Source organism: Spinacia oleracea, chromosome 2 (assembly GCF_020520425.1).
Source record: "Spinacia oleracea cultivar Varoflay chromosome 2, BTI_SOV_V1, whole genome shotgun sequence".
Lineage (NCBI taxonomy): Eukaryota > Viridiplantae > Streptophyta > Magnoliopsida > Caryophyllales > Amaranthaceae > Spinacia > Spinacia oleracea.
The window spans coordinates 114,296,136-114,314,203 of NC_079488.1; the positions used below are offsets into that span (position 1 = coordinate 114,296,136).

The 18,068-nt window shown below is 40.0% G+C and overlaps 3 protein-coding genes across 3 annotated transcripts; 2 read left to right on the forward strand and 1 right to left on the reverse strand.

Annotated features, from left to right (window-relative positions):
* Window positions 1-435: 435 nt before the first annotated feature.
* Window positions 436-1,738, forward strand: LOC110786402 (30S ribosomal protein S13, chloroplastic-like). The gene is made up of 3 exons (XM_021990991.2): window positions 436-669; window positions 768-995; window positions 1,363-1,738. Exons 1-3 carry the CDS (start codon window positions 556-558, stop codon window positions 1,537-1,539), a joined length of 519 nt encoding a protein of 172 aa, XP_021846683.2. The 5' UTR covers window positions 436-555; the 3' UTR covers window positions 1,540-1,738.
* Window positions 1,739-13,247: 11,509 nt separating this feature from the next.
* LOC110786240 (protein MEI2-like 6) lies at window positions 13,248-16,450 on the reverse strand. The gene is made up of 4 exons (XM_021990804.2): window positions 14,501-16,450; window positions 14,219-14,311; window positions 13,996-14,131; window positions 13,248-13,880 (listed from the first exon to the last, which is right to left on the reverse strand). The coding sequence occupies exons 1-4, from the start codon at window positions 15,118-15,120 to the stop codon at window positions 13,680-13,682; spliced, it is 1,050 nt and encodes a 349-aa protein (XP_021846496.2). The 5' UTR covers window positions 15,121-16,450; the 3' UTR covers window positions 13,248-13,679.
* On the forward strand, window positions 16,308-18,068 carry LOC110782235 (protein MEI2-like 7). The gene is made up of 4 exons (XM_056837936.1): window positions 16,308-17,020; window positions 17,144-17,260; window positions 17,350-17,497; window positions 17,571-18,068. The coding sequence occupies exons 1-4, from the start codon at window positions 16,392-16,394 to the stop codon at window positions 17,742-17,744; spliced, it is 1,068 nt and encodes a 355-aa protein (XP_056693914.1). The 5' UTR covers window positions 16,308-16,391; the 3' UTR covers window positions 17,745-18,068.

Here is an 18,068-nt window from a genome sequence, read left to right on the forward strand (position 1 = left end):
ATCAAATTTGAATAAGTTTGCTTGTTTCATCCATTTTGTTGTGTTAACATCACATTAGATTAGTTAAAAGGTGTTAATGTACTGTGTATTGTGTAGGTAAATGTAGAACGGAAGAAGTTTTAAAATAAGCGTTTTAAAGAGTTGCCAAAATAAGCGTTTTAAAATAGAAACATTGCAACTAATAGAGAATGAGAATGAAGAAAGTACGTAAAATCTAAAGAGTTGGGCCAATTTGTTATGATAGGGAGAAAGGCCAAAAGTGTCGAAGCAAAATCTAATGAGTTGGGCCAATTTGTTTATGGTAGGGAGAAAGGCCCAAAGTGTCGAAGCAAAATCTAATGAGTTGGGCCAATTTGTTTATGGTAGGGAGAAAGGCCCAAAGTGTCCAAAAAATCTTGGGCGAGGCTTCATATCTATTTTTACCAACAAAACACATTCCAACACTTTCTCTCTCCTAAAGGGTCACAAACAGATAAGGAAGTCGGGAAGATAACCCATTTTTGAGCTTCATCTTCTTCCTCTCGCTTACTCGCGCGCTTTCTCTCTCCTTCGAAAATGGCGCACACTCTAGCGACGCCAGTGGCACCATCAGTGTCGCTGATATGCAACACAAAGCTTTCTGTTTCTCTCTCCTCCTCTTCTCTAGCATTCCGCCCCGTAAACCCTAAGGTTAGCTACTTTTTGTTTGTTTGTTTGGCTAATTGTTCTTCTTCTTTTTGGTTGAATTGAAATGCGGAACTAACTGATGAATTGAATGAATTGCGTAGAATGGCGGTGGGCTAAGCATAAAATGTGTGCGAGTGGGTAATGTTGAAATCCCGAACAACAAGAGGGTGGAATACTCTCTTCAGTACATCCATGGAATTGGGCGTTCTAGGGCTCGTCAAATTCTCTGTGATTTGACTTTGGAAAACAAACTCACTAAGGAATTATCTGAAGATGAACTTCTCCAAGTCAGAGATGAAGTCACCAAGTACATGATTGAGGGTGACCTGGTATTTTCCTTTTTTACCCATTTTTTGTGTTGCTGAAATTTGAATTTGGGAATTTGGGCTGGTGGTTTTGTTTCAACTTAATTGTTGTTGTTGGATGTCATAATTCTTGCAATTGGAACTCTATGGGAGATGATAGATGTAGATAGAATTGTGGATTTAATCATCCTAAATCAGGGATAGTTTGATAATTATACATGGTTAGACATTAATTGAAAATTAGTATTCAATATATAATTTCATCTGAATGTCCAAGAGAGTGGATAATTTGACCAGAATAATCCTACTTGTGGTGTTTAAGGATTCAGTGTTATTGGATAAATTTGAGTAATATATGGTTCTTGATTGGAGTTTGGGATTTTATACACAGAGGCGATTCAACGCTATAGCAATTAGGCGATTGAAGGAGATACAATGCTACAGAGGGGTTAGACACATTCAGGGTTTACCTTGCCGTGGACAAAGAACCAAAAACAACTGCAGGACATTGAAGAGGGGTAAAAGAGTTCAAATTGCTGGCAAGAAGAAGCCCCCTGGTCCTAAATAGTTGAAAACTGGTTTGCCTCTTTTTCTCCTCCTGTAATTCGGTGCAATTTGGGTATTCAGCTTCTCTGATTGTAGTTTATTCCGGAATGCATTGCTTGTAATTTTGTAATATTGACATCTCCTGTTGTTATGGGTTCAAAGTAAATCTACTTGTTTCTCATGCTTCTGCATCGATATGCATCTGTTTGATATTCATTCTATATTAATCGAGTCAAGTTAACAATTCCGTATGATATGCATTTCCTATGTTGTCGTTTAATTTTTACTTCATCATGGAGTAATGCTGGGAAGCTGGTTAAAAAGTTCCTTTGAACCTTATTATAAAGATATCATTTTTTTTTGGCGAATGAGGGGTTGGGAAAAGGGTGATAACTGATTCCGGATGGAGGGAGCACATCTTTTAGCAATTTTAGTTGTAGTTTGTGAAAGTTCCACCAAAGCGAGATGAATGGATAAAGATGCTACCCTCCTAAAGCGAGATAAGTGCATTTATTTAAGGTTTTTTCTCGTCACCCTTCTGTTATCTGAATTTAGCTTAGCCTTTGGTCTTTTTTCTACTGTTTCAAGGGGTTATAAGATATAAGTTATTTTTTCGGACACAACAACAAAGGAGAATTTAAGGTCTTAACACCCTTTTCTAGCTCTATTAGCAAGATTATGGGTCCTTTTAACTACATTTGTACTTACCTTTAACTATATGTCTACTTACCTTAAGACATGAGGCTAATTTCTTGATACCTTTTAATTACTGAAAGCATGGTTTTATCTACATTTGTACTTACCTTTAACTATATGTTCATACAATCTCTTATTATTTCCTCCCTTATTATGGTCATGTAATAAACTCAGTCTACTCACTCAATTTAAGATAATGGAAGGTTGTTATATTGATAGATAAAGCTTAAAGCTTGCAAGTTAGAAGATAATGCCCGAGAACATTCGAGAGGTTCTCTAACTCTCCAACTTACCCCAATACAACCAACATGCCTACTGATTTTCTTACTCTCCTATTTAATTGCTAACATGTTAGAATAAGACAAAACTCATTAAACCAAAAGTACTATGACATAAACTGCAACTGGGGTGCCTCCACTAAGTGGGGTGGTGCTTTCCTTTTGACCTGGTAACTGATGTGTCTGCTCCCACCTTCACCTTCACCTGCAGCGCTAGCTGTTTCTTCCCCTTCTTGTGTACACTCGGATTGCGGGAGGGTTCCTATGGTTCCTTGCAATGTTCCCCCCCCCCCCCCCCCCACCTTAGACCTGTAGCGCTTGTTGTTTCTTCCCCTTCTTGTGTACACTCGGATTGCGAGAGGGTCCGTATGGTTCATTGCAATAGTCCCCCTCCCCCCCCCCCCCCAAAAAAAAAATATGCACTTTGTCCTCAAGGTGGAAATCCGTGAACCGCTGTGTGGTCATGGATGCCTCCTCCCAAGTGGCTTCAAATGTGAGCCCCCCTTTCCACGTCAATAGTAATTATGTTCCTCTATCATTCCCTCTTCAAATTTCCAGCATTTCCCCGGGAACTGTGAGTAGCTCTAAATCCGAGCTGAGTTGCTCCAGAATATTTGGAGTCACTGTGTGCGTTTCGCTTGAGTTAGGATATGTGAAACACGAGGTGCAACTTACATGTATCAGGTAGTAGGCGTTTGTAGGCCCCTTTGCCCGTAGATCGAGTAATTGGGAAGGGACCATAGAACCTTGCAGCAAGCTTCTCGAAGGGCCTCTTGGCTAAGGACTTTTTTTTCGTTATGGTTGCAGTTTCTAAGTAAACCATGTCCCCCACTTCGAACTCATCCTCTCTTCTTTTGCGGTCTGCATACTCTCCTTCATCCTTGCTGGGCTTTGATAAAATTCAAATTAAGCTCATCCAACATAAAATTTTGGTCCTGCAACATCTCCTCCAAACTACCCACGGCTTTGTGCTGCAGACTTATCTTCATGAGTTTAAGGGGTTTCCTTCCATACACCACCTTGAATGAGGACACTTTAGTTGAGTTGTGGGGGGTGGTATGGTAAGAAAATTCGGCCCATGGAAGCCATTTAGCCCAAGCTTTAGGCTGTCCGGAAGCAAAGCAACATAAGTATGTCTTAAGTTTCTTGTTCAGTACTTATGTTGCCGTTTGTTTGATGATAGGTCGTGCTTCGCTTGAGAGTCGTGCCTTGCACTCGGAAAAGCTCCCTCCAAAATATACTCAAGAAAATTCGATCATGGTCATATAGTATGGAGGATGGGAACCCATATAATCTGACTACTTCCTTGACAAACACTTCAACTACAATTACTGTCGCGGAGGCCAATGAAATTGCCTTATTTTGACAAGCGGTCGACCACCACTAATATGGTGTCAACTCCCTTAATGGAAGTCCTATGAAGGCCATGGACACTTCATCCCATATTAGTGAAGGTACAAGCAGTAGTTGGAGTAACCCAGTTGATCCCAACTGGGACAACTTGTTTTGTTGAACTTCACACTTCCTCACATAATTAGTCACGTCCCTCCTCATGCCGATCAACACCATTCTTGTGCTATCCTCAAATACGTCTTGACCTCCCCGCGTGCCCTCCAATTGCCAAATCATGGTACCAACAACTCCGGAATGAAAGTTGATGTTTTCGGAATCACATACCTTTGTTTGTAAACGAGAATCTCATCAACCATCTCAAAACCACTCTCCCTTCCCCTGTATCACTCCTTGGAGTGTGTTACATCTTGCTTTTCCTCTTTCTCTAAGGCTCTCCAATCCACCCCTTTAGTTGACTCAAGTGCGCCCAAAGCAATCTCACCTTCTGTTTTGCGCGACAGCGCATCGGCCACCCGGTTGGAGGAGCCCGACTTGTACTGAATTTCGAAATCGAATCCCATCAAGTTGCTCACCTATTTTTGATAATCGGCACCTATTTCTCTCTGTTGTGTGATAAACTTCAAACTTTGCTGATCACTACGCACTATAATACGTAGCCCCTAAAGATAATGCTTCCACTTCAATATGGACAAACAAACAACCATAAGTTCCTTCTCTTAGACCGATTTGGTCTGAGCCCTTAGTCCCACAGATAGCTAAAGAACCCTAATGGGGTTCCCTCTTGCATCAACACGACCCCTAGGCCATAACCCGAGGCGTCGGTCTCTACCACAAAATCTTTCTTGAAATTAGGCATTGCGAGCACAGGCGCAACACACATTGCTTTTTTAAGGGCCTCAAAAGCCTTGGTATCCTTGGTGGACCCCCCAAATGCATCTTTCTTGAGCTACTCGGTTAGGGGTTGAGGGAGTTGTGCATAACGGACGATGAACTTTCTGTAGTAACCCGTCAATCCCAAGAAGCTTTGGTAGCTTCCCTTGATAAAAAATATCACTCTAATTAATGATGCGAACACTTATGATTCATGAAGGAGGGGGTAAGGGTGCTAGTGAAGTTGAACCGGCTGAATAAAGAGAATTGTGGAGACTTGCAAGTTGAAGTGCCACTAATTTTACAAGAACTTCGCTCAGAATTTCGTGGGGTGTTCGAGATGGCGGAGGGGCTGCCACCACCACGTAGCCATGAACACTGGATCATTTTGAGAGAGGGAAACAACCTTGTTGGGGTCAAACCGTATAGTTACCCACAATCTCAAAAAGGATTAAATCGAACGCTTAATTAAGGAGATGTTAGCTGTCGGTATCATCAAACCCTCAACTATACCATTCTCTAGCCCAATACTTCTTGTGAAGAAAAAAGGCGGCTCTTGGTGCTTTTGTGTCGATTACCACTCTCCTTCTCCAACCGGTTCAACTCCACTAGCACCCCTATCCTTCTTTCATGAATCATGAGTGTTCCCATCATTGATCGTAGTGATACTTTTGAACGATCTAAAGAAGGGTCACCTCTCAAAGTCACGGTTTCTCCCTCCACCTGATACCCACTAGTGTTCACAACTCCCAACTTCTCGAGCCTTTGTACCCCTAGGATCAAGGCGGAGTGGCCCAAATGCAACGGTATGAAAACCTCCCGTATCACCACTCCTCCTTCAGCCCCAACTCTACCCCTTGGCATATTCCTGTTCCGTGTACGGAGTCACCGTTGCCAAGAGACACCAAAACCACCGGATTAAGGTCCCTCCACCTCGGCCACAGAGATGAATGGGTTGCCCCAGGGTCAATCATCACCACGACTTCCTGGTCGTAACTTCATCGTCTTCGGGATTAACCCTCGTAACTTCATCGTCTTCGGGTCAGTAAGCCCAACCACCTTGTTTAAAGAGATGGGTGGGGCTCTCCTCCAACGACGGTGACGCCAATTCATCTGTTGCCCACTCGTCTTCATCTACCGGAATCACGCTCAACTCTTTCCTCTTGCACATGTGCCCGATTCTCCATTTTTCATCACACCTAAAACAATGGCCTTTCGCCTTCTTTTCCGCCAACTCCCTCTCCGTGAGTGTTTCACCTCACCCGTACCGTGGAAAGATTTTGTTGCCGGTCGACTATAGTCGATGGAGGGGATCGCACTCGTTCCTCCTTGGAATTTCGAGGTTAGGTGGTGTGACTTCCAATAGACAAGTTCTACCGTTGTGAACCCAACCTGCTATTATAGATAGAAAAAGATCCGTTTCAATTTGACTTAAAGGTGGCCCTCTCTTCTTGGGTCCGTTCGCCCAAACCCGCTGCTCAATTCCGGTTGCCACATCCATGGCTTGATCTAAGTCATATGGGTTGGGCAACCTTAGTTCTACCTTACTTCTCACTCCTTAAAATCCACCCAATTGGGTCGCTTCCATCAAAGTACGTTATCTCCAACTTCCAACATTTCCACTTCCGACCACCTTCAAACCCGTCGTTCTCCCTGACCTCCGATTTCGTCGTGCCTTCATCCTCACCCCCTGGTGGTGTCCTCCCTTCCATCCACTTTCTCATTTCATCTTGGAATTATTGTTGTTGCTTCTTGATCTCTGCTATGTGCCATGTTTGCTCTTGGATGGTGTGCTTCAGCCCACCCATCTTTTGAGCTACTGCTTCAGCTACTATGCGCCCAATGGTCTCTGCGAAATCATCTAGCCGACCTTCTAAGGAACCGAGACGATCCCTTAGTTCTCCAATAGCCTGCTCAGCTCCGTCCAAACGTTGGGTGTTAGAGGCCGGATGCCAAGTTTGTAATGAACTCAGTCTACGCACTCAATTTAGGATAATGGAAGACTGCTATATTGATAGATAAAGCTTAAAGCTTGCAAATTACAAGATAAAGCCTGAGAACATTCGAGAGAACTCTCTAACTCTCCAACCTAGCCCAATACAACCAACATGCCTACTGATTTTCTTCCTCTTCTATTTAATTGCTAACATGCTAAATAAGTCAAAACTCGTTAAACCAAAAGTACTAGGACAGAAAGTGCCTCCACTAAGTGGGATGGTGCCTTCCTTCTGACCTGGTAGCTGATGTGTCTGCTCCCACCTTGTCCTGCAGTGCTGGCTGTTTCTTCCCCCTTCTTGTGTACACTCGGATAGCAGGAGTGTCCCTCTGGTGCATTGCAGGTCAGCGTTGAAGTTCAATCCTTTCATAATTGCACAGCGTTCTGTTTCTTAATGACGTTTTTGCAAAGATCCTCCTCCCATCACTTGATCATCTCTCTATTCAAGTAGACTACCTACTGCTGCTCTGCATTCTTTTCTTCCTTGCCTTCCTTTTTCCAAGAACCATCAACAATAATAGATATTGCTTAGGATGGATTTCTATAGTCTAATACACCTCTGTCATGGTTGTGCTAGTTGCATGACATGCAACAATTTCCTTTGCCTGCTAAATAGTAGCTTATTTGATTCAATCCAGTGTTTGTTCTTTCTTGGATTACAGTCAAGACCCATGATGAATTGAACTTGGTTTCTTTAGATAATTTCATTTCTGTGAAGCCACAAGCCCAAAGGGTTGCTGTAAACTCCACAACCCTCCCCATGCCGTTTATCTTTCTTAAACAAGTAGCTTAGCAAAACACAGATCCATGTTCCAATTTCGATATAACCAGTATTAATTGCTCCCGTGCCTAACCGTCTCACTTTCCAGTTTTTTTTTTATCATCTGGTTATCTCTAAACAAGTGTTAGAAAGATTCTTGGTCTCGGCTCAAATCACATATCCTCCTTCCATGACATCTATATTTTTTTCCGGAAGAGTCTCCTTTGTAGGCATAGCTCTATTTTGGAGGTTTCCAGTCTTCCGAAACCATATTCCTGCTAATTGCAATGTCTTTCCTGCTTGCAAGAGCCAATAACCTAATTATAAGCTGCTGTGTATCCTCACTGGTGATATAAGTAACCTTCCTCTGCCGCTGGTCCATCAAATTTGTCCCAAATCATATTTGTGTTCCATGTATTTGATGGCGAAATTAATCTGCTACCAAATAGGTCTCTTCTGAAATGAAGATTGATTATTCTCTTTGAAAGAAATTCTTCTATATTTATTGTGTATCTTTGTATTCCCTTCTGTTGCACTTTTGACTACACTTCTAGCTTCCCACCTGATATAAAGTCACGTTTGTATTTATTATGGAGTACCTTTGAAGAATCTACATGCCAGTAAGTTAGGGTTAGATAAGTGCATTATTCAAGCTCATAGATTTCTCTTTCCTAACTCTCTCTCGGACTCGAGTCTTCCTAGTACTTCCTTTCTTTTTCAATATGTAAGAGTGCAACATCGAGGGTATTTTGTTCAGACTTCAGAGCGGAGACTGGTAAGAAATATATTGGAAAGGATGTGCAATGCCATTGCCATCTTTATGCTGTTGATTAACTGGAGCTATCCTGAATATGATAAAGTGGTTTGAATATGAATATGAGCTGTCCAGATTTGATTTTTTTCGTACTTTGTTATCAACTACTATGGATGTTTTATGCTGTAAAAGTTCTTATCCAAACTGTTATACTTCGTAGTTGTACTAGTTATCACCGTTATAAGCTCTCTCCGCGGCTACTTACAACTTGCAGGCAGGCAAAATAAACTGTCAGCCGTGTAATACCAGCCTCAGAAGGAAAATGTATACGATTCCAGAGAAGCTTTCTTTAAATGAATTTGGTTATTTACCAGTGTACACAATGTAGAATTCCTCTGAAGACCGGCTTCAAAACTTAAAATGGTAAGGTTGTCTGCGAGAAGAGCTGGTATTCTTATTTCATTTTAGTCTATAGCATATTATTGATAGGAATCCAACAATGTTGTCTATACGTTGGACTTCGGAGGCCATTCGACGATAAGTAGAACGCGGTATGCGGCAAATTTTGTGTATAATCCAAATTGCGGGTGACTTGTCACCTTTGACTTGCATCTAGCAAGTAGCAAGCTTAAAGCCAGTGTCTTGAATTTCTGCATTACTACTCTTGGGAGAACATTTACTTTGGTGTGAATAAGCAGCAAAGGGAAATACAAAATACACGAGCCCTATGGGTTAACCTTCGGGCCAAGACACCATTGGTATTTTGGAACATTGAGTTGCTCAATACACGAGGATTTTCGTAGGTGAATTACGTCTTATATTTGCTGCTTTGAGTATGACTGATTGTCATTTAGATAAGATTTGGTTTGGGTCTGGCTACAATGGGTATAGTTAATCGTGAAAACTAATCAATAGTCGGCATTAATTATTGTGATAACTAATCCGTAATCAGGATTAACTTTCTTTCTATTCTGTTTTCAAAAAGATAAAAATAAGAGTTTTTTGGATAAACAACAGACGGATTACGGATTAATTTTCGTAGTCGCAAACACATTGCATAGATATGCATAGAGTTGGTGACCGATTAATTCCGTCTCTGCTTGTTTCAATAATATGTAAGATAAAAGACCGATTTAATTGCTATCTAACACACACTTAGCGACTCCTAATATCTGTCGCTATGATAATTAAAGATAATGCACAGATTTAGCGATTGATGTACTTCCGTCGCTAAGAATTTTCAAAAGTTGCAAAGATTTAGCGACTGTTTCAAAATTTCTTATCGTCGCTAAGAAATTCACAAAATAGTGAAACTACCCAGATTTAGCGACTGAAGATGTCGGTCGCTAAGTTAATTATAGTTTTGCACCTTATTAGCGACCGAAGAAATTCCGTCGCTAAAAGATACAAAAATTGCCAGATTTAGCGACTGATGCTTGCGGTCGCTAAGAAATTCAAAAATTACCCAGATTAAGCGACCGACGTATTTCCGTCGCTAACTTTTTTAAAAATATGTAGGTACAGGTTTAGCGGCTGTGGATTTCCGGGGCTTACACATTTCCATAATAAGGAAAGGAGTGACTGATTTATTCCGTCGCCTACACATCAGCAATAGTCTTAATAGGGACCAATTTTATTCGGTCTTTAATTTAAGGATCAGTTATATTTCTAATGCTAAATTAAATTTCTACATTTTGGTTCCATTTCTAATTTAGAGACAGATTACATTACCGTATAGAGGACCGACTTTAAAATCCGTCTCTAATTAAGGCAGCTTTTTATCTCCGTCGTTAAATTAGAAAAGGATTCACGATTTCTGTGTCTAAGTAAATTTAATAACATTAAAAATATTAGGGACCGATTTACAATTTCCATCGCCAATAATGTCCAAAATTGAAAGATAATACACCATTTTGACTGAATTCGAAGATTTGGCGACCCGGTCTCGGAAGCTAGTAAAATTTTGGGCGATGTGTATGATGGTCACCTTGCCCTTCATTATGACGCATTCTCTCGCCCGTCAAAGCGAGACACCTTGTTGCTCATCCAATCGAAGCATCACCTCATTTGAGGCCTCCACTCGCCTTCATTGCAAGGCCCTTACTTACCCAAACATGAGTCAAACTCACAAGTGCTTATATAAACCATCTCGCCCCAAGAAAGCAAATTTGGCTTGTCAGTAACTAAAAACAGTATTTTGAGCGTACTAGATGCCTTTCTCAAAGTTGCTTCGAGAGTTTGCGATGCTTAGTTCTCCAAAAAAATACACAATTTGAAGAAAAAAACATTCACATCACCGAAGAGCAAGTTATGGTCAATTGGTCGTTCAAAGTTTTTATTGGCTAAACTGAATATCCTTGAATCGACAAACCAATCGACCATCATGGCTATTTAATACTCTTAAAAATAAGGGGTTTCAAAAAAAGAATCATGCCATTTGGATACGCAAGCGCTAAATTATGCCTCCCGACGTTTCAAGAACCAACAAAAATACATTGGCATGGCGACGAATACATGAGACCCGATCTCAGAATCTCCTCATATTTTGGAAAATGTGTAATATACTCATATATCAAGGTTTGGTAAAAAAAGAAACCAACTTATTGGTCTCTTAAGGCCCCGGAATGGCCTTTGATTCGGCAACACACAATTTTTTTTAAAACGTCGGCTAGAGTGCCATTTAGGAAGCCAAGAGTTGGTTCGAACCACTCAAAACGTCCAAATTTTCAAAAATCGAAGGTTATAATAACTGTTCTTGGCCAAATTTGGACGTTCCAGAACCCGTCTCGAAAATTCCCTAAAAGTTTGGGAATGTTTCATGTGATAATATAATGAAGTTTGGTAAATACCTTTTTGGTTTCAACAAACAGCCTTTCTCTTTTCCTTTACAAGTACTCCGTAATTAGTTTAGTTGCTCTTTATACAAATGGTTAAAACTGGCCATTTTAATTCATGCACAGAAAATTGTAGTTCAAGAAAGAGATCCACTGTTATTCCAAAAAAAACATAGATTAGCATACGACAAACAATGGATAACTTACGCCAGTACGGAGTAATCGTGAAAATAGACAAATATCAAAATAGAACCCCTAAAAGAATAAACTAAAGAGCCCAATATTTTTTAACATAAAACATTGGGATTGACAAATATTTCATCACTTTAAGAAAATAAAAACCTGGGGCTTTCTTTCTTATGCATCAATTGCTTAAATACTTTGTCAAGTGGAGTACTACATTTGCTTCTAACTAAATCCAAAGTAAAAACATAATTGAAGGAGAGTTTAGTCTCTTATTTCCCTTTATTATGTTGTTTTATGTTTACAGCTTAAGTATTTCTTATTTTGTATTTTTGGAGTTGATCTCCCTCTTTTGCACCAAAAAAAGAACCAGTCAAAACATAATTGAAGCATCTAAATATCTAATAGAGCCATAGAGGATTAGAAGGGTATTAGAGAACAAATTAGTGCTCCTATTTTGATATTCCATGAACATAAACACATGATTAGTGTAATACGAAGTATAAAAGAAAGTGGACTTAAGTTAGTCGTCATTAGGTAAAGACATCGAAAGTGTTGTACCCTCCACAAAATTTGAACGAACAAAGAATTTATGTACTCCCTCCGTCCCGAAATACTCGACCCAGTTTGACCGGCACAGAGTTTAAGGGACTTGAATTGACTTATTTAATTTAATAGGTAGTAGTTGATAGTGGGGTATTATTTTAATGTAGTTAATGGGAAATGTGTGAAGGGGTGGGGTTGGGGGAGAGTAGGGGTTGAATTTTTAATTATTTTTTGTATGGAGTAGGGGGTAGGTGGGTTAATAGGGGTGGAGTGAGAAATAATATAATATTGTTAGAATATTTCCATTTTTAGAAACAAGTCAAGTATTAAGGGACGGCCCGATAAGGAAAACATGTCAAGTATTCCGGGACGGAGGGAGGACAAGTTTCTATACCCAAGTGAAACAAGGTAAGCATTCTATGCAACTTTTGACATATATTGATACAAGGTTATACATCAACTTGCAATTTATTGTTTCCCACAATTTGCAATTTATTATTTGGGCTTAGTTGCTCTAAAAAACTTACAAATCAATCCTTTATGTTTTTATGAATAGCTATTAAGGGGAAAGCATGAACACTTTGTTGTACAGCTATATATACACTTAACTGTGGATAACAATCTCTAGGGAAAGAAACACATGAAATCCAAGACACTGTTGAAAACTTGGAACACACCAACATATGATGATATAAGACAAATTGATAGTAACTTGCAACAGAAAACCCTAATATGTCATTTAAGTAAAAACACCAATGACCAACAAAAGATTCATTCATAAATTTGCTTTTCTAAAACCACATGTATGTTTTGGCTAAGTTGCATCTTCTAACCATAAAAAATCTTCAAAGGCACAGCTAATTAGCAATTTTCCAACACCATTTTTCCATCAGGAAACAACAATCGAAACCTTACAAATAAGCACAAATATTTAACCCTTTTCCTTCCCTGAATTCATCCCAATCTACTCTAATCATACACCTTGGTGAAATGTGCGTCCTAAAAATATTACTCTTGTGACGTCTTTCCATTTTTTTCGTAAAAGAACCACTACTACTCTACTTGTATACACACATTACTCAAATTAAACTCCATACAAAGTGGAGATGTTAACTTCTTTATGGGACGGAAAAAAGATAATACACAGTACATAATCCACCAGCAAGTACTAGCTAGTACACACACTAATACTATCATTATCGTCACTTAAGTGATAACCATAGACTCGCATAGAACGTATAAAGATGTAAAGTCCTTCATCCAATATTTACAACATATTCAGCAATCAGCAAAATTCAATACGGAGTAGTTTTAATTAACTATGTAAGCTTTAAATTCATTAAAAGATCTAGCATAGGTTACTAGTACATATCTTACATACAACTATACAAAACTACTCCAAAACAAAACAAGCAACTACTAATGATCCACAATAAGATCGAAGAGCATAATACGGAATATATAGTTGTAATTATCTATGTAAGCTTTAAAATCAGTTAAAAGATCTAGCATGGGTAACTAGTACACATTACATTACATATAATGATATAAGTGGTACATATTAGTACACAACATAAGCACAAGTTAATTACTTGTGCCTATTATTTGTACATCGTTTTATCTATCTATATATCCTAATGGTAACTACATAAGGTAAATCAGAAATTATGGCTAACTTATGCTTAAACCCGTGTTTCCGTTTCACCCAAGGCCAGCTGATTCTCTCAACCACAGGGAGATAATGAAAACACAGGACACCCTCTTATTCATGTAAACTCACAACAAACTAAGATGGGAATAGTGCTACTACTACTACTACTACAACAACACTTGACAATTTTTGACACAACAACAACACAGTAAACAGAATTAGTCATGATTTAAAGGGAAGATCAGTGACTTATCCGTGGTGGAATGACAGTTTTTAACCTCCAAATCTTGGCATTTGCATCGCGGTATCTACCGATTGTGGTCATTTCGCAAGCACTACCATTAAAGCCGTCTCGGGGCGGCGAGAATTCCACCGGCAGAAAGTCCGCCGTGTAGCATTGGAATTCAGAAACCTCAAAATGTCTCTTACACATTTCAAACCCCTATTAATTAATTAAACAATTAATTAACTAGTTCCATCCATTAAAATTAAATTAAACCAACCCAGATCATCAAAAGACTAACTAAATATTGAACATGAAAGGGTAGTTTTGTTACCTGCAATTTGGCAGGAGTTATTTCGCAAATTTTAGGAGACTTATGCCAGCCTTTGCCATTCCAGGCAATGGCCAAAGTTGAGGCTCCTTCCACAGAAGTGAAATTAACAAAAGCATACCCCAGATTCAGCTTATATCTGTTTATTATGGTAATCGAGAGGAATTTAATTATTAGGGTATAAAAATTAACCAAGTGATTACATTAAAAAATTAAAAAAACTTACCCAAAATCGAAGGGGAGGTAGAGAAAATCATAGGCTGCTTTGTGATTCTGCATCCGGCAATGGCTATCCAGCTCATTAATCAATGCACTTCTACTGTTAGATTATTTAACCCAAAACACAAATCATTAAATCCCACAAAAGCATCCAAAAAAAAGAAACCCAGAATTAAATTCATGAATTTACCATTTTACATGCACACATTCACACAAACGCATTTATTTTGAATTTATTGTTATTGTTATTACTGAAGAAAGGGACAAAAAGGGAGGAATGTGAAAAGACCTGATGGAGTTAGGAATGTTCTTAACCATGACAGTAGTACAGTTAGCAACAACCATAGCCAAGTGTCCAGCAGAGGATGGCCGTGGAAGACGAAGACGGCGAGGTGATGGAGGAGGAGGAGGAGGAGGAGAATTGTGGGACCCACTTGCATGACCCGAATTTTGTTGCTGCTTGGGTTTCCATTCTTTCCTGGCCCGTCTTTTATACCCGGTCCACCTATTCGGCTTCCCTCGGAATGCAGATGGTGTTTGAATACGAACGCCGTGACTTTCGGCGATTTCGATTGTGGGTTCAACAGCGGGGACAAGTTGGAAACCACCGTGAGATGGTGGTGGAGGCGGAGGCTGGACAGAAATAGTTATCGGAGTAGGGTTGAAGTAATAATAATAGTAGAAGTAAGGAGTGGGGTAGGCCGGAAAAAAAGCCATGGGTTCCTGGAAATTAAAAAGGGGGAACAGGGATGGAGATGGAAGTTGAGGGAGTTGAAGATGAGGTACGAAACTGGGTAAATAAGAAGGAATAATTGAAGTCGGGGAAGATGAAGAAGAGTTGGATTGATTAGAAGTGTTGCTGCTGATGTTGTTGTTATTGGGTAATAAAATGGGTTGTAAATCCACCATTGTTGCTACTTAAGGAGAGAGAAAATGGTGGGGGTTTGTTTTTTTGGGAGGGACGATGAAGGAAGGAAAGTGACGGTGATGAGAGAGAATGACCGACTAAGGGCAAAAGTGAATGAGAGATAGGGTTTTCTATTTTTGCTTCCTTTGTTTGTTTGTACTAGTACGAGTATTTTTTAACTTTAAGTGGAATTTGGGCTAGTGTCCTTGTCAAATGGATTTTGTGTTCTTCCAAATACAATAAATTTTCAGGTAGTGTACGGGATGTCCTACCGGTACCACTTGGTATCGGCAGAACTCTCCGTAGGTAAACTTAACCTGCAGGTAATCTGGTCATCTTAGGTAAACATCACCTATCGTCAATATTTGCAATACCCCTACCGGCGTTATCATGAAGACAACCAACCAATGATCACTATCAACAGGTCGCTATCTAACCACAAGGGACCCACCTGATCGTACCTTTGGATTGGTCTATATAAGGAGCACCTCATTTATTGCTATGAGGTACACAAACACTTAAACACACTTCTTTCTTACTCTCTGATTATCTCTTAATCACTTCTTAATCCCTCAGTAATCTTACTTAAGCATCGGAAGGGGAATCCTCGAACCACCCCCGAGGCTAGTTAATCCATTCTGTTGTGCAGATATCAACCGGCACTCTCAACAGGAATCAAGTATCCCACAGTCAGCTATTCTCATTCCACACCCGGAACAATTGGCGCTAGAAGGAGGGGACCTCATCCCTTGCAACGGTAGAACAGTCAGTATGGATCTCTCACATAAAGACGGTAAAATTTTTTGGTTTTGACACGAGGGGCCCAGCACACGAGGACGTAACAATGCTTATGAGTTACGAGAATACAAAGTACAAAAATTAATACTAATCCAACCTAATTAAAAGTGTTGGAGTAGTATCATTAGTTCATTACAAACGTTATCATTAAGTTTAATGTAATTAAACCCTTAAGTGCAAATTAATAAAATTGATTGATTTGTACTATAATTCATAAAATATGTTGTACAGTAAATAAACGTTCCAAAAGAAGAATGAGAATGACGGAGTGAAAGTGAAAACTGCAAAAGGATAGACAAGCTAGTACTTTCTATATATACCTAGTCACTTCACCTCCTTTTACCATCACTCTTCACTCTTCACTCTTCACTCTTTCTTCACTCTTTCTTCACTCTTCACTCTTCACTTCTCTCTACTTCACTCACTCTTCACTCACCGTCAACTTTTTAGCTCCTCCACTTTTCCACCGGAAAAAATGGCGTCTCACCTCAACCCTCAAGCTCCCGAGTTCAAACCTCTCTCATTCACCCTCCCAACATCTCCTTATGTTCACAACACACAGCTCGTTTGTCACCTTCCCGTTGCACCGCCGGTACTATCAATACCGGATACCCTTTTTTTCTTCCAACCACCGCCACCACCACCATCACCATCACCACCACCACCGGCGATGATATATTTCTTTCACCACCACCACTTTCTTCCTCCTTTCCAAGTAGTCCCACCTTCTCCACAATCAGATCTGAGGTTACCACTTGCCGATGATGGACTCGGCTTGATTACCTCCCCAACTTCCCCCACTTCCCCATTTGAGCTACACCAACCCTCCTCTACAACCCATCCCCGAAAACCCATGTACTCAAAATCCGCCCCGAAGAACAATTCGGGTCGAGTCCCTGGTCGTGGTTTCCGATCTCAGAATTTCTTATGGGTGAAGAAATCTGAGATTCCCGATGAGGGAAGACCTCTTCCTGATCGTGTTCAAGATCATGCCACTGTGTTTGAGGCCCAAATGGGCCCGGCTCCTGGCCCTGTCCCACTATCTACTTACCCCTTTGGCGATTGCACGTCGCTTATGATCCGGAACATTCCTGTTCGCCTCAGGTATATCTTTTCTCTTTTGCATGTCTGTTAACTTTCTATTTTTAAATTTTTAACTGAATTTTTTAATATTTTATAAAAAACAAATTAAATAATAATTTGTTGGGATTTGGGGGGAAAACGCAGTCGGAGGGAGCTGTTAGAATTACTGGATGCCCATTGCCGGGAGGAAAACGAGAAGCGTCGGAGTGATTCCGACGCCATCTCCGCTTTTGATTTCCTTTACCTCCCCATTGATTTCAAGTAAGTATATACATGATTGTACTCATTCTGATTAAATTATGATTAAATTAGCATTATTTTAATTTGGAATGTTGTTGAATGAAAAACAGGATGAAAGGAAATCTGGGTTACGCGTTCGTAAATTTTACGAACTGGGAAGGAGCATCGAGGCTGTATAATTGCTGGAGTGGTAGCAATTGGGGGAGCTGCTCATACAACTCAACTAAAATCTGCCAAATCGACCAAGCTAAGTTTCAGGTAATTTTTTAAAATATGTAAATGCAACTTAATAAATGACGCCATATATTGATGATATTTTTTTAAAAAAAAGGGAAGGGAGCTGAAGAAGCACTGTGAGAGATCACTGTTTGTGTGCGAATCAGACGAGTATCTTCCGGTGGGGATCTCTCCTCCCAGGGATGGTTTCAACGCGCGGGTGACGAGGCTGACCACGCTCGGGAGGCGCGTGGTGCAGCTCCTCAAAGCAAAGAAATCAGTTGTATGAGTTTAAAGTATGGGTGGTGGTGGTGGTGGTGGTGTTGTAGTGTTAGGAGTAGTGTTAGTGTAATTAAGGGTGTTATGTTGTAGGCTTGTAGCTAGGTTTAGGGTTACTGTTTGCCTTGTTTGAAGGCATGATTTTCTGGGTAGGGGGAGAGTTTAGAAATTGGAAGTGATTTTAACACTCCAGGATTTGAATTCTGAGAGTGCAAAAATCATTTGCTATGTAGAGTACTCCCTATCTACTGACTAGTGACTACTGTATGGCTGTAATGTAATGTATTAATAGTTGGTTGTATGATGATTAATTGATAGTTGTTGTTGTTTCACA

Excerpts from the sequence above, each read along its gene's own strand:
- LOC110786402 (XM_021990991.2), top strand. The coding sequence starts at position 556 with ATGGCGCACACTCTAGCGACGCCAGTGGCACCATCAGTGTCGCTGATA. Across the intron at positions 670-767 it reads TCCGCCCCGTAAACCCTAAG|AATGGCGGTGGGCTAAGCAT; the intron begins GTTAGCTACTTT and ends TGAATTGCGTAG. Across the intron at positions 996-1,362 it reads ACATGATTGAGGGTGACCTG|AGGCGATTCAACGCTATAGC; the intron begins GTATTTTCCTTT and ends TTTTATACACAG.
- LOC110786240 (XM_021990804.2), bottom strand. The coding sequence starts at position 15,120 with ATGGTGGATTTACAACCCATTTTATTACCCAATAACAACAACATCAGC. Across the intron at positions 14,312-14,500 it reads AACATTCCTAACTCCATCAG|TAGAAGTGCATTGATTAATG; the intron begins GTCTTTTCACAT and ends ATAATCTAACAG. Across the intron at positions 14,132-14,218 it reads TACCTCCCCTTCGATTTTGG|ATATAAGCTGAATCTGGGGT; the intron begins GTAAGTTTTTTT and ends CATAATAAACAG.
- LOC110782235 (XM_056837936.1), top strand. The coding sequence starts at position 16,392 with ATGGCGTCTCACCTCAACCCTCAAGCTCCCGAGTTCAAACCTCTCTCA. Across the intron at positions 17,261-17,349 it reads TACCTCCCCATTGATTTCAA|GATGAAAGGAAATCTGGGTT; the intron begins GTAAGTATATAC and ends AATGAAAAACAG. Across the intron at positions 17,498-17,570 it reads TCGACCAAGCTAAGTTTCAG|GGAAGGGAGCTGAAGAAGCA; the intron begins GTAATTTTTTAA and ends TTTAAAAAAAAG.